Below are 13,211 nucleotides of genomic sequence, written 5' to 3'. Positions count from 1 at the left end.
CTTCAGCTACCTTATTGTTTCCATTTCCTGTCAGTTTATACTTCTGCTCAACCACAGTTTTGAGGAAAATATTATAATATTATAACTTATGTACTGATAATTCAAGTTAAAAGTTTTCATAAGAAATTGGCATAAAATGCAATGCACTACAGTATATAGATCATTGCAGTGATTCACAAGCTTTTTTAGCCTTTACTCATTGTAAAACTGGGATCCCTTGTCACATTTCACATTTCTCATGCCAATGAGTTGATGAGCAGTTTTATCAACGAGACATTTCCTGTCTCAGAGCTTCATCTCCATAACTGTTTGAGGTCCAAAGAGATAAAAGTATTTCGAAGTATAAGTATTACTGAGCATATTTTGTTGCTGGCACTTTTCTACTGTACTATGATCTTGCAGAACTTTTGCATGTGATGTATTTGTTGAAGGGCTACATTCACCTCAGGATCTAAGCACTACTTCTTCCTCTACACTGATGCTGCAGTATAGCCTCCAGCTCTCTTTTAAGCAGATTTAAATGTTCAGTTAGTTCAGTTCCTAATTGTTAAAGACATATGTACAACTTCAAAGGCTAATTTAACTTGTGCTTCAGTTTAAATTATGGTTACATTTTTTGGGGGGTTGCCCGGGTGCTCACAATGTTTGTACCATCCCTTGTACAAAAACCTTTTTTGATGTATGAGAAAGAGCGTAGGCCTACGAAACTATGAAACATGATTATGAAAAATACTTATGTACTGCACGTATGAAACAGACTCTGATACTGAAAAGGGACTCATTGTAATGGACAATTATTTTGCGACAAGGAATAACACTTATAACCTTAATGATCGATCAGCTGAAATGCAGCAGTGTATCATTTTAAATTATTGTTCCTCAGTCATGTCATAGCTCGCATTACTGCGCTATTACCTCCAATATCATTATATCATGTGTTCAAGAAAGTGACACTAAATTATGTAAACTAATAAGCCACAATCAATTTGTTTTGAAGGTGGTCCAGGGATTTTTTTTTCTTATTCAAATTACAAACCTATCCTTCCCTTGTCCTTGCTACCAAACATTTTTGCTGTACAAGGGTTGCCAGTTTTGAATGAGGGGAGGCTCCCGCCGAGTTGGTTCTGCTCCAAATGTGATTTTAGAGCCTTTGCAACATCGCAGATGAGGATGTATTAAGTTTGATTGAGAGATTGTCATAGTTTGTGCAGCTGCAGTTGGAAAAAAAAATCCTGTGAAAATGTGTATTTACCAGTAAGAGCGACAATAATTCCAAAGAGTTATACGTCCAATTGTTAGTTGGGGCTATATCCTTTAACGTTAAAATGACAGACACAGAACAGAATGTGTTGTACATTATTGGGACTGGGTTCAGTCATTTCTGTGAGAGGTTGAATTCAGAGCACTGGGCAGATTGTTACTCCTTGACAGATGAGGTCTGTCTACCTTTGAAACTGTTCACAGAGCTGTAAAACAGACCTATTGAACACAGACGAGCTTGAACCAATTCAGTGCGACACTCTGAAAATCACTGTGGGCCAAACATAATGGAGTCCTCCCCGCTGCACCTGGTCCAGCCCTCATCCGGCGCATATTGCACCAGTGTTTAAAGGGTTAAATCTACACATAAGACACTGGTAAAGAAAAACAAACCCAGCACCCACACACCAAGACATCTCTTTTACTCCTTTTCACATAAGTGCATAATCAAAGTAAATAAGTTTTAAAGTGAGAGGACCCAGAAACATGAGTTTATCTAACTAGGTCACCATCTAAACACATGCAGTGCCCTTGGTGCTGCTTGAAATAGACTCAGACAGTGCTCCTTTAAACCTAAGACTGCTCCACAACCTTTGAAATGTACCAAGTCAATGGGAATTTAATCATGGGGGAGACAGTTAATGTGCTACACTGACAGTGGAGGATTCAATTTCTCAATAGAACGTGTGAATTTGGTCATGATCTTGACTCTTTTTTTTTAGACGATACCAGAGTTTTGAGGTAAAAAATAAATTCCGTTCAGCTGGGTAGCAAACGTGTACACAACAGATGGAGGTGATTGTCTTCTGGGTCTTTTCCTATCACTGCACATGCAGTGCTGAGCTCCACAGTATTTTAGCCCTACAATATGAGAGCTGATGGGAATCTAGAAAGCACAGTGCTGGTGGAAGGAGGCTTATAGTAGTGCTAAGCCACGATTTGGTTGACTCTCCTTGGAGTGATCACTGCAGCACAGGTGAAGCTGTTATCTTCTGCAGCCATGTGTAGCAGAAATGAAATTACTTAAGCTCCTCAAAAATCTGCTTGATGAGTAAGAAGTTAGCCCCAGGGTCATTTTGAACATGTTTTGGGTCAGTCACCTTGTTAACCTCCACTTTAACATGCAATCATTTCGTGTTCTGTTTGTGTTAGGTTTTTTTCACGTAGTTTGTTTATGACTGACTTGGCAGTATCTAATGAATGTAACCATTTTTATATATTCAGTGACACAACTTTGCCTGTGAGCTATAATGACATTTGCATGATGTGCACAGTTATGCATATTCATGAGCCATAAGGGTGGGCGAGATGAAAAAAAAAGTGTCTATATTTGTCGTTTTCAGCTGCAGTTCATGGCCTGTTTGCTCCTGTACAGTAACTGTCAGTGCAGTGTGTTGGAATTTCATCAGTTATTTTTAAAACCAGGCAACAAAGATATAATTAGACACTCGATTTGGGATTTTAAAAAACACACACACAAAAAAAAAACATATTATATTTAGGATTTGATTCCTCTGTATCTGCACTGTAACAGAACGAAAACCTTCTAACATCACATAGCTCCAATATAAGACATTTTTCTGCCATTGTGGTGGGTGCAGAATGACCTTTTGCCTTCCCCCAGGGCTCTGAAATTGCAAGAGTGTAAGAATGTTCCTCAGCAGTATTTTATCTCTGTCTGTGACAAGTTCAATCAGTCAGTCTATTACCCTACCCAATAAATCAGGGACAAAACAGAACTTACATCCCGGTATTTTTTTTTTTTTTTCAATAAATGGGACATTAACTCTATATCAATTAAATGTCTCCATCCAAAGTCTGCACTCATATAAATTGATCTTAAGTTCACATTTGAACAAATATATTTTTCTAGTGGAATATCTTTAACCTGTCTGACATCCCTGCGCGGTCTGTGCTACAACGTTGCGCTCCACCCCTTCACGTTACATTAAATATGACTTATATCAATTTTCTCACCTCTTTTATGGACATGTATTAAGACTGGTCCTAATTATATCTGATCTGAAAGATTTATATCAAGAAATATTCCCACTGAGACACCTTCTTTTTCTATTGAAACTGAAAAAGCTTTTGAACTTGGTACAGGAACAAAGTCCTTGGTCAGCGTTATGTTACCAGTAAAAAAAAAAAAAACGTGCATAACAGGATATTGAAAAGCGAGAAGTATAGGATACAGTTTATATTGCAGAGATTTACAATTCAGATTTAGTCCAGCTAGTTCTTTGAGAGTTGTGGATGAAAAATCTGGTGTGAGAATGTAAGGTAGTGGTAAAAACAGGAGACCTTTGAAGGAGAGACTATAGCTAACTGCTAATGAGGCATGATACTGCCTCCTGGCAGCAGCCTCAGACTGCATCAAAGACTACATCAGACTAAACAAGGCTTTAAAATTAATGAATAGCTTTGTCTCTGAGGGGTAATTTTCCATCATCAGCATTGGCAAACCCCATTGTCAGGAGTGAAGGAGAAGACAGCACAGCATTGTTGCTTTGTGCATTTATCCTCATTAATTCACAGATCACAGTGGGTCTGCTCCTGATAATTCTTACTTTTTTTGTCAGGGGATTTTCCTCAGGGTATTGGTCGTATAGCTCTCCAGAGAAAATGGGGGTATTTAGGTTAGCTTGTTTGCCAAATGCCCTGAGGGCCCCCCCTGTCAGATCAAAGGGGGTCTGGCCCATTAGGACTTGACGTGTAACAAATATTGATAAAGGTCTCACTTGCAGCTGCCCGATTAATCATGGCAACAACTTTAAAGGAGCTTTGCTGATTTCTCTGGTGCAATAATGTTTTTTTTTCTAGATAAGAACAGACAGAGCATGAGACAGGTGCATCCAGGAATGCTTTTCATTTTAACAGTCTCCCCCGTTTGACTTTTCTGCAACAAATTGCTCTACTTCCTTCAAATGAGAAATATATTGAGCATGAGCACTCCTAATGCTTCCCTTCAATTGCAGTCTGAGTCAGTCTTTTAAGTTTGTCTGCGTCACTACCCCCAATAAGCTGGCGGGCAGTGGAACTTTTACTGAAATACCCCGTAATTGCCCATTCTCATGGATGATATAAACCAAGTTATTCCACTATAAAATGAGGCATGTAATAAACTTGTATGAATACGTTCATTTCAGCCAAGACTCCTCTCTCGGTTAATATAGTGCCATTTGCATGCTTCACAGCTTTTTGGCAAATAAGAGTATTTACAGTATGACTGTACAGTGAGAAAAGGAAAAGCTGTGATGCTACCAAGAGCCCTTCAAGCCTTTTGTTCTGCTTTCAAAATATAATTATCTCCTTTTTTGCTTCTGGTCTCTCACAATAAATCTCCCTGCACTGCGCGTTAGTCTCTTTAAGCTGCATCCCATCTATTTTGCCAAGGTTATTTGATGGACACAAGTCACATTTACATTTTCCTTCCTGAGACATACAGTATAGAAGTGTGCGCAGAAACGACAAACTTTACACTGACGCCTCCATGGTAACAGGCGTCTGCCCTGTTGAGGTGCCCACAGCCAAACTCTGTTTAATAATTCTGAGGGTGCTGGTCTGTACCTCACTGTGTGCACTGACCTCCCGATAGAGGATGCGAGTGAGAATTTCTTCTTTCAGGAATCGATAGAAGAATCTCAACAGATTCTACAGTAAAGATGCATAAACTACAGACTGACTCACTTTTATTTACCCGCCCCCCCTTTCTGCTTCTCTGTCTATATTTATGTCCTAGATTCAAGCTTTATTCAGTACTTCGGGAATTCATACCTTGAGTTTGGGGGTATTGACCTCAGCGCACTCAACAACATTACTGTGAGATTCCAGACCCAAGTGGCCCAGGGAACTATATTTTATGTGGACCAAGGACCTGCTAATGGCGATTTCTTTTTCATGAAACTCTTCGTCTTGGATGGGATCTTACGGGTAAAGCTCCAGTGAAGTAGTTATTATTCATGATTGTTTGTTAAGGTTGTAGTAACTGCATGAATAAAATACTCTGTTTACTGATGAAACACAGCTGTTGCCTGAATTTTAAACTCTTTCTCAACAATTTCAGTACGCCTTTTGCTGCAACGAGGAGGAGGCGATCACACTGATCAGCACATTAATTCGTGTTGACGATGGTGCGGTTCACATTGCTAATATCAGGTATGTTCCTTTTAGTATTAATTTAACCCTGTGAATCTAGAGTGTATGTTCAGGTCCGTGTTGTGGCCATTTTACATCCATTTTACACTGTATCCATTTAAGAGAAAAACTGTAAATCAGTTAATTTTGCACCTCTTAATTTATTAAGACCCTGATGCCCTCGGTTATGTATGTGCTTCAGGCAAGAATCTATCTTTTACAGAGGCAAAATATACAAATTCACAATGATAAGCTACCTACAGTAAAGGAGTTCTTAGTAATGTACAAATTCTGTTCAAATACTGTTAGCAGTTATCAGGTGGTATTAACCTGATCCTTGGTCATCTCTTCATTTCAAGTGTGGCATATAGAAGGGCTATAACTAATACCTGGGGAACACATGTAATTGGCAGGAATCACCAGACTGAGAATTTAGATTTTTTTTCAAATGGGCAAATGGGCTTACATTTTAAAGAACTAAACGAACGTCAGAATGTGCCTATTAAAATGCATTAGTGATCACAGACCATGTTTTATTGGCTGTTCTAAAGTCTTCATTTGCAGTTTTTCATTACGAAAAGATTAACAAGCAAGAGCTGAGCACAAAATCAATGTTTAAATGATTTAAAGTGAGGCTGTGGCCCCTTTAGTTATATTGTTCCTAAGCCCATGTGCAATCTTGCTGCCAGCCCTTTCCATTACGTTCTGACATGAGAAAGATTGTGGTTTCATTTTGAGATACAAAGTTTATTATGTATGAGCTGGAAGCTGAAATAAAGCGGCTAATGTTCGACTCATATCGAATCAGTTTACTTTGTATCAAAGGGGAGAGTATAGAGACTTTTAAACAAGGCACAAAGAGGCTATTCCATCTTTTTTGTAGTAGATGCTCTGTTTGGGCGAAGATAATAATAGACTAATCTTAAAAGATAATATTGAAAGGCTGAAAAATATAGATTAGAATCTTGTGAAGGTGATCTCTGAAAACAGGTGAGTGCAGATAGAAGTTAAGGTACTGAAGGTGATAACCAACATACTGTGCGAAAGGTGAGCAAATTATTTTCCGCTGAAACAAAGCCGACTGGGAAGGTTGCATGTTTCTTGGCAGAAAGCTGCACTGCCCTAAATATGCAAAGTGTATCCAGAAAGTCCAATCAGCTTTAAGGGGATACAAAGCTCCACCCCTGTTTTTTTTTCCCCTTGCAAGAAAAATAATACAGCAGTATGAATCAATCATAATGTTCTGTACCAACCCCTTGGAGACATTGCAAGAAAGAGAGCTGTCATAACTAGAGCATTGGTAGTCTGGAAAAAATGGTTTCTGGTGTCACAAAGCAAATTCTTTGTAATTGTCTGATGGCCGAGTCCGTCCATCTTTGTCTGATTTGACCCAGAGCTACAACACCATGGCCATCCTCAACGTCACTGCCTACCTCATTATAGACTTTTAATATATCTTCCCGTCAAAGACACTTTTCAATATGTTAAATAGAAACCCAGTGGGGCTGACTTCTCAAGGACAGTGAACACAGTGCCCTCTGGCTGCTGGCCAGGCCGCTCTGGCAGACTGCTTCTAAATTAACCGCTTCTCCACGCTGGCTCTAGAGGAAGGACTTATGCAGCTCGGAGTTAGTGCCCCGAGTGTTTAGCCGGCATATGCAACAGCCTGCAAAGTACAGGCTTAACAAATCAGACTTGATTGCTTCACGGACCTCCTAACTTCCACTCGGGGAACAAGGGGTATCAGGAGACACTGGAGAGGAGACTGTGCATCTGTGGCCTGAGTACCCTCAAGCTGCAGATGGGTAGTCCAGAATCTGCACTTAGGTAATTATCTGCTCTCCCCTGTTGTTTCAAAATGGAGAATTGGTTTTTGAAATCTATGAATGGCTGTGGGGTGGGTCCAAAATAGTTGTGTCAAGGCTCATAAGACACCCAGAGAAAACAAAATGGAGTTTGGCAGCAGCTGCAGCAGCAGCACAGAAAAGGATTGTGATAAATAAATGTATCAGCAATTTGAACTAAACAATGATATACACTTATCAAGAGTTTTTAAAATCTCGACATCCAATAATTTGCTCTGCATCTTTACTAGCAACATGGCCAAATGCTCATTTACAACAACAGGCGTACATTATTTTTTAATGTCAGTCAAAACACATACGGTATTAGAATTAGTGATATATTATTATTATTATTATTATTACTGTATCTGCAAGAGGAAGCTGTACGTCTCAATTGCAGCACTTCATTAAAAGCTTCGTTATACTGCAGCTGCAATAATGGATTTATTTGAAGTTATTGTTTGAGTCAGAAAACAGTTCTTTTGTTCAAACTTCTGGTGTCATACAAGTCATAACATCGGGGATAACTTGAAATTGTTTTCTTATCACAAATACAACAGTTTCTGTCTATTTCATTTATGAGGATATAATGTATAGACCATTTTCACGATGTTGTCACAGGTTTCCAAAGAGAAAGCATTGAGATTTGTATTCTTAGGAGGAAATAGTAATTGAAAAATCACTTGGTCCAACACACTTCTTAACACCAGATGACGCAACATGTAGGAAACTTTTAATTCAAGCCTCAAGTGTTCACACTCTTTCACAGGCAACACCTGACGCCTTGTGAAGCAGAGCTAACTCTTTCGGGCCACCAGAAAATCAAGAGCTTGGCAAGTAATTACTGGTTGGGACACATGATCCAAAGCACAAACCACATCTTGACAGGTGGTCTGCCTCAACACTACCGTCCCAGTCAGGTAAGAATCACATTGGCTCCTTGGTTTCTCTTCTACAAGACACCAATGTTGAAAAGAATGTTACATTATGCGTTGCTAAAATTACATCATGATAAAAACTAATTGTCTATTTTTTTTCTTCCCTTAGAAAGCAGAACCTTTCCACAACTACACTGGCTGTATTGAAATAATTGAAATGAATAACCGGAGGAGTTTTTACACATCTGATGCCATCACTGGAAGAAATGTAGATCAATGCAGGTAACGTGGAGGATTATCACAATTTTCTCTCCTGTTTTATCGGTAAAACAAAAAATATCTATGGATGATCTGATCATTTTGTATAATACAAACACAAACAGACACATTTTGCTTTGTCTGATTCATTGATTTAAAAAAACAAAACACTTATTGTGACAAATAACACAGCCTCTATCTCCTCCTTGGATGTTAAATTGCTGCACTTAATGTGTAGGATTAACTGCACAGGAAGAGAGTTCATGTTTTTTATCCTTAAAAGCAAATATTTCTTCCATTAGATTTGATATAACCATCTCAAATGTTGGTCTAATTTTACAGATATACTCTGCGTGCCATTGAAGTCACCACGCCAAGCCCCTCAACTCTGGCAACTCAATCAACCATGCCTGAGACAATAACCACAACAACTGTGCAAGCTCCCACACAAACACCAACTCTGTCTAAACCTCAAGTTTGCCGTGACGGCGTGTGCCGCAACGGAGGAACATGTCATGAGCTGCAGCTTCCTGGTGGAGCTGTGCCTTCCTGTCACTGCCCGCTTCACTTTACTGGAACTTTTTGTGAGAAAGGTAGGCCCGTAGATTTTTCTTTTCTTTAGCTGACAGTGGTTCTCAGTTTTTAATACATAATATATAAACACACTCACACACACCCGCGCACACACACGGAGTGAAAAGCTTAAAAAACTACTGTACTGTGACCTCCACAATGGTATCATCAAGAGCCAGCCAACAAGTTATGTTGGTTAATATATGCTGAGCCTCTTTGGCTAATAGGTTTTACTGTGAGGGAGAATAGAGTCAGCTGCATTAGGAATTTTGAGTGATGTGAATTATTCAGGATATGATTAATGAAATGAAAGATCCATATAAGCAGCTTGAACCATCGCCGTGTGTCCATGTTCACCTCCAACGCTCGCTGAGAATGAGAGTACGACCTTGGAGCACTCGCTCAACATTCAACTAAAGCTCTCATCCCCTGTCCCCTACCAAAAAATATTTATTTTGTACCAACACCAGACAGCACAACTCAACACACAAGAAGTTTCTCCTTTGCAGATTGCTCCTCGGTGCACTTATGATGTAGCTTCTGACGTGTCTCTCTACCCCTCCTGCCATGCGTGATGCGCTCTGACACTGACAGTGAAGAAAACAGGATCCTGTAGTTTGCTATTGTTGCCATTCTCTGCCAGTGACAACAGCGGTAACACACGAGTTGTGAATTAATTGCATGTGTGCTTGATAAAGCAAGCCGAGCTGCTCGCAACTAAGAGACGTTTTCGATGTGGTGTTGTGATAGCTATGTTCACTCCACTGCACTCTCGCCACAGCATATGATTAATCCTCCAACATGGAAAGTCTGTCAAGCTTGGACACCTCCACATGTTGGAGTGGCATACACAAGACTTTTATAGAGTTTGAAGGGTGTTTTTTTCCCCAGCTTTTTCAAACCGAAAACATGCGTGAAAGTGTACAAAAGTTTAAGTGGTAGTGTAAGTAGATAAAACTATGTTTGTGTGTTTGAATGTGAGCTGCAGTCATTAGCCTGTTCTTCTAAACTCCACCCACAGGGATGATAAATTGTTTTCTTTAGTCTGCTAGTTTTGGAAGTAGGACTATGTTAGATGAATTGGTTGAATCTGTAACTAGCAATTAGCAGAAATTGCAACACAGTCATTGTTCGTGCGGAACAAGAAGCCAACTTTTATCTAATCTCTGTCTCAGATCAGTTAGTGCATTACTTGAGCTATGAATTTTGTGGTAATGTGCCACTATGTGAATTGGAAAGAAAATAAATACCCACTCTCCCATGTGCTTATAACCCAAAATAACAACATCAAATGTTAAACTACAATTAGCATTAGACAGGAAAGTCAGGGAGACGGGATGAGCAAAGGGCCAAGGGTCGGACTTGAACCTGGGTCGTTACAATTAGCCTCAATGACATACACTCTACCAGGTGAACCACTGGAGCTCTGTACTGCTGCCTGCTGCATTTTCTCACAGCACACAGAAGTTGTCTGTCTACTGCTCAATGATAAACTTCACCAATCCACTAGTGGCCCAACTAGTTTGGTTTTTCTTGACATTACATTATTCACAACAACCCATGTGCCACTGCTATCCCTGTAAATATGGTACATATAGAGAGAGTCTATGAGTGAGGAGGTCCTGCAGGTATCATGCAGGACAATGAATTATCCCGTAGGACTTTTTTCTAGCTCATCAACAATGGTGAGCCAGGCTTCCCCCTTTTTTCCTCACTTGCTCCCGTAAGTAAAACACACTTCTCTTCCACTGCAGCGTGTTTTGTACTGCACTAACAATTCTTTCAGTCATGGGGTTTTAAATAATGAGTTCTGAATAATAGTGGTCACCAGATGTCATATGTGTTATATACATTTTGGGCCTGGGGAATATTTCAAGCAATGGCAAATCTCATTAGCATTACAAAAGCTTTCTATGAAGGAAGCTGGATTGATTTTCACCTCTGTAACCCTTGTGTATGATGTAGGCAGTATGCATAATGTTGTATTTACAGAATATGTGGACATCAGACAGACTCCTGCACAAAGCTAATCATTAACAGTCATTAACATGGCTCGAGTAGCCTGCGTGCACCTGACACCCTTACTTGACACCTCTGCCATGTGTTCTAAAAATGCAAATTTACAGGTGTTTAAGTGGCCCACTGAAATGTTATTTGTCTCTCCAGGCACTGTAACAAAATTGATGCTATTTATAAGGCTTCACTCTCATTTGTTTTTTCCATGGGAGACAACTACGTCAAAGGAAAGCGGTGCCCCTCTCTGCTTACATGACAGGGATGCTGCCTTGCTAGACCAATTATTAAACATGCTTTGACCAACGTCTAAACAGACATAATAGTATACTGTATGGAATATGATTTGTTTATTGATTCATTGACCTATTTATTCGTTCCTTTATTTCTAACATTCAGGTTCAGAGAAGGGTGTGTTGGTGTGCATGGAAATATTATAATATGTGACTGCAGCACATTAGACAGTTGCATGAATGTTTTGCATTCAAAGCTTAATGCTAGCCTTACTAATTCAAAATGACTCCTGCCAATCCAAACCTGCTCATAATGTGATAATCAATACAAACAGTAAAAGCCCAATGTAATTTATACCTGTAAGGTGAATCAGATGTTATGCTTGATTAGATAATAGATTTGCTTTTTTTTAAGAGATGGGATTTATTCTCAGCCTTTTCCTTCCTTGACCATAAAAGTAAGTTCCTGCTTATCCCTCAACTTGTCACACTCATAAAGTAGTTGCCTTTTAGAGTCGTTTTGCTGAGTTTGAGAAATTGCTCCCCCTCAAAAGCAGTTCAGTCTCTCAGGTTCAACAGAGTGCAATCTCATATGATCACTCATCCAGTCACGTGCTTTGCAGCACAAGCTCTGGTTGCCCGCAGACGGTGTCCAGAGGCTGTTTACATGCTGACAAAGTCTGTGAATGTGTATTGCTACAGCAGCTCTGCTGGGTGACAACCTTGTCCTCATATCTTGTTGAATTAAGTAACAGCCACAAGAGAAGTATAAAGCAAGTCACCCCCTGTGCTTAGCTAATTATAGATATGTCTCCCTACCCAGTGACTAACGATGTGGACTTGTTTGTGTCCTAGATGAAGTGCTGACATGTCATACAGCATGTATCTAAGATGAACCTTAGGTAATGCATTTGTCTATGCAGCCCTTTTATATTTCTGACTAATGTGTTACTGATATAATTAGTAAGTAAGACATGTTCTAATCTGGCAAGTGGATCATTCGACTTCATATATAAAATGAAGAAACAAAGGCTTTACAATCTGTATTAGATGTTATGTCCCCTATCCCTACAGATACCAGAGTCAGATTAGAGAACAAGACATACAAGTATAAGTATCTCGCATTCCGATACTATAAAAGGGTTAAGGGGTTAACCCTAATCCCCTAACCCTTTTTATTTAACACAGTCAATAGTGATGAACATTCTTACAGAGGAGGAGGAGTGCAGTAGATGTAATGTGTTTATAAGCGAAGCTAATTTGTAGGCACCACCCCTGGATAGGCTTTTCCATAGAAATTAAAACAACATAGTCAGTAGGACTGGTTGAGGACTGTGCACATATGCACATGGCTGTGTGCCTACAGTACATGAATGTATTGTAAATGCGTAGGCATACAGGCACTTAACTGCAGTATTTCCATTTTATACTAATTAATTCTTTGACTCCACCACATCTCTTATCACATCTTCTAAACTGTTTTATGATACAATTACTATAAAATACAAAACATATAAGGAGTTTTATGCCAAAGAAAATGATTTGCACATTTACAGTGTGTGACCACCAGTGGATCCTATATTAGCAAGTCAGTGCTGGATTCAAGACTACAACAGGGAATGGTGCTATTAGCATTTTCATATCCAGTGAAGCTGCAGCTGCATCCCTATGTAGCAAAAATGTCATATGTCATAGTAGCAAATGCATTATTGAAAAAGATACGCATTTTTCTAAGGTAGTATTATACAATGTCTGCACACGTCTTATACATCAACGGAATCACTGATATATGATACGGTGATTTATGAGTATATTTTAAGCCCATGAAAGCTGTCAATCCCAACCTTTCAGACTTACCTCACAGTCAGTTACAGTGGGTATCTTATGTGCAACCTGTACATAAGAAGCTTGACATGGGCGAGCTGCAAGTCTTGCGCTTTTATCTTTGTACCCTGGGGGATGCACCTTTGGTAGGGGAGACCGTAATCCAGGCCGGTACCTGGTGGTTCAGCAAG

The 13,211-nt window shown here is 39.5% G+C and overlaps 1 protein-coding gene across 1 annotated transcript in view; it reads left to right on the top strand.

Annotated features, from left to right (window-relative positions):
• eys (eyes shut homolog) overlaps positions 1 to 13,211 on the top strand; it is a gene marked incomplete at both ends in the record, with an annotated part of 145,668 nt that overhangs the window by 79,821 nt on the left and 52,636 nt on the right. Inside the window, 5 exons of the mRNA XM_083988625.1 lie at positions 5,003 to 5,193; positions 5,327 to 5,418; positions 8,011 to 8,161; positions 8,289 to 8,401; positions 8,720 to 8,970. Of these exons, the coding sequence (XP_083844751.1) occupies positions 5,003 to 5,193; positions 5,327 to 5,418; positions 8,011 to 8,161; positions 8,289 to 8,401; positions 8,720 to 8,970 (798 nt within the window). The remainder of the gene's footprint in view (positions 1 to 5,002; positions 5,194 to 5,326; positions 5,419 to 8,010; positions 8,162 to 8,288; positions 8,402 to 8,719; positions 8,971 to 13,211) is intronic.

This window comes from Trachurus trachurus, assembly GCF_905171665.1.
Source record: "Trachurus trachurus genome assembly, chromosome: 15".
In the NCBI taxonomy this organism is placed as follows: Eukaryota; Metazoa; Chordata; class Actinopteri; order Carangiformes; family Carangidae; genus Trachurus; species Trachurus trachurus.
The sequence above is the reverse complement of the archived record's forward strand: the minus strand, read 5'-3'. Positions and strand labels throughout refer to the sequence as shown.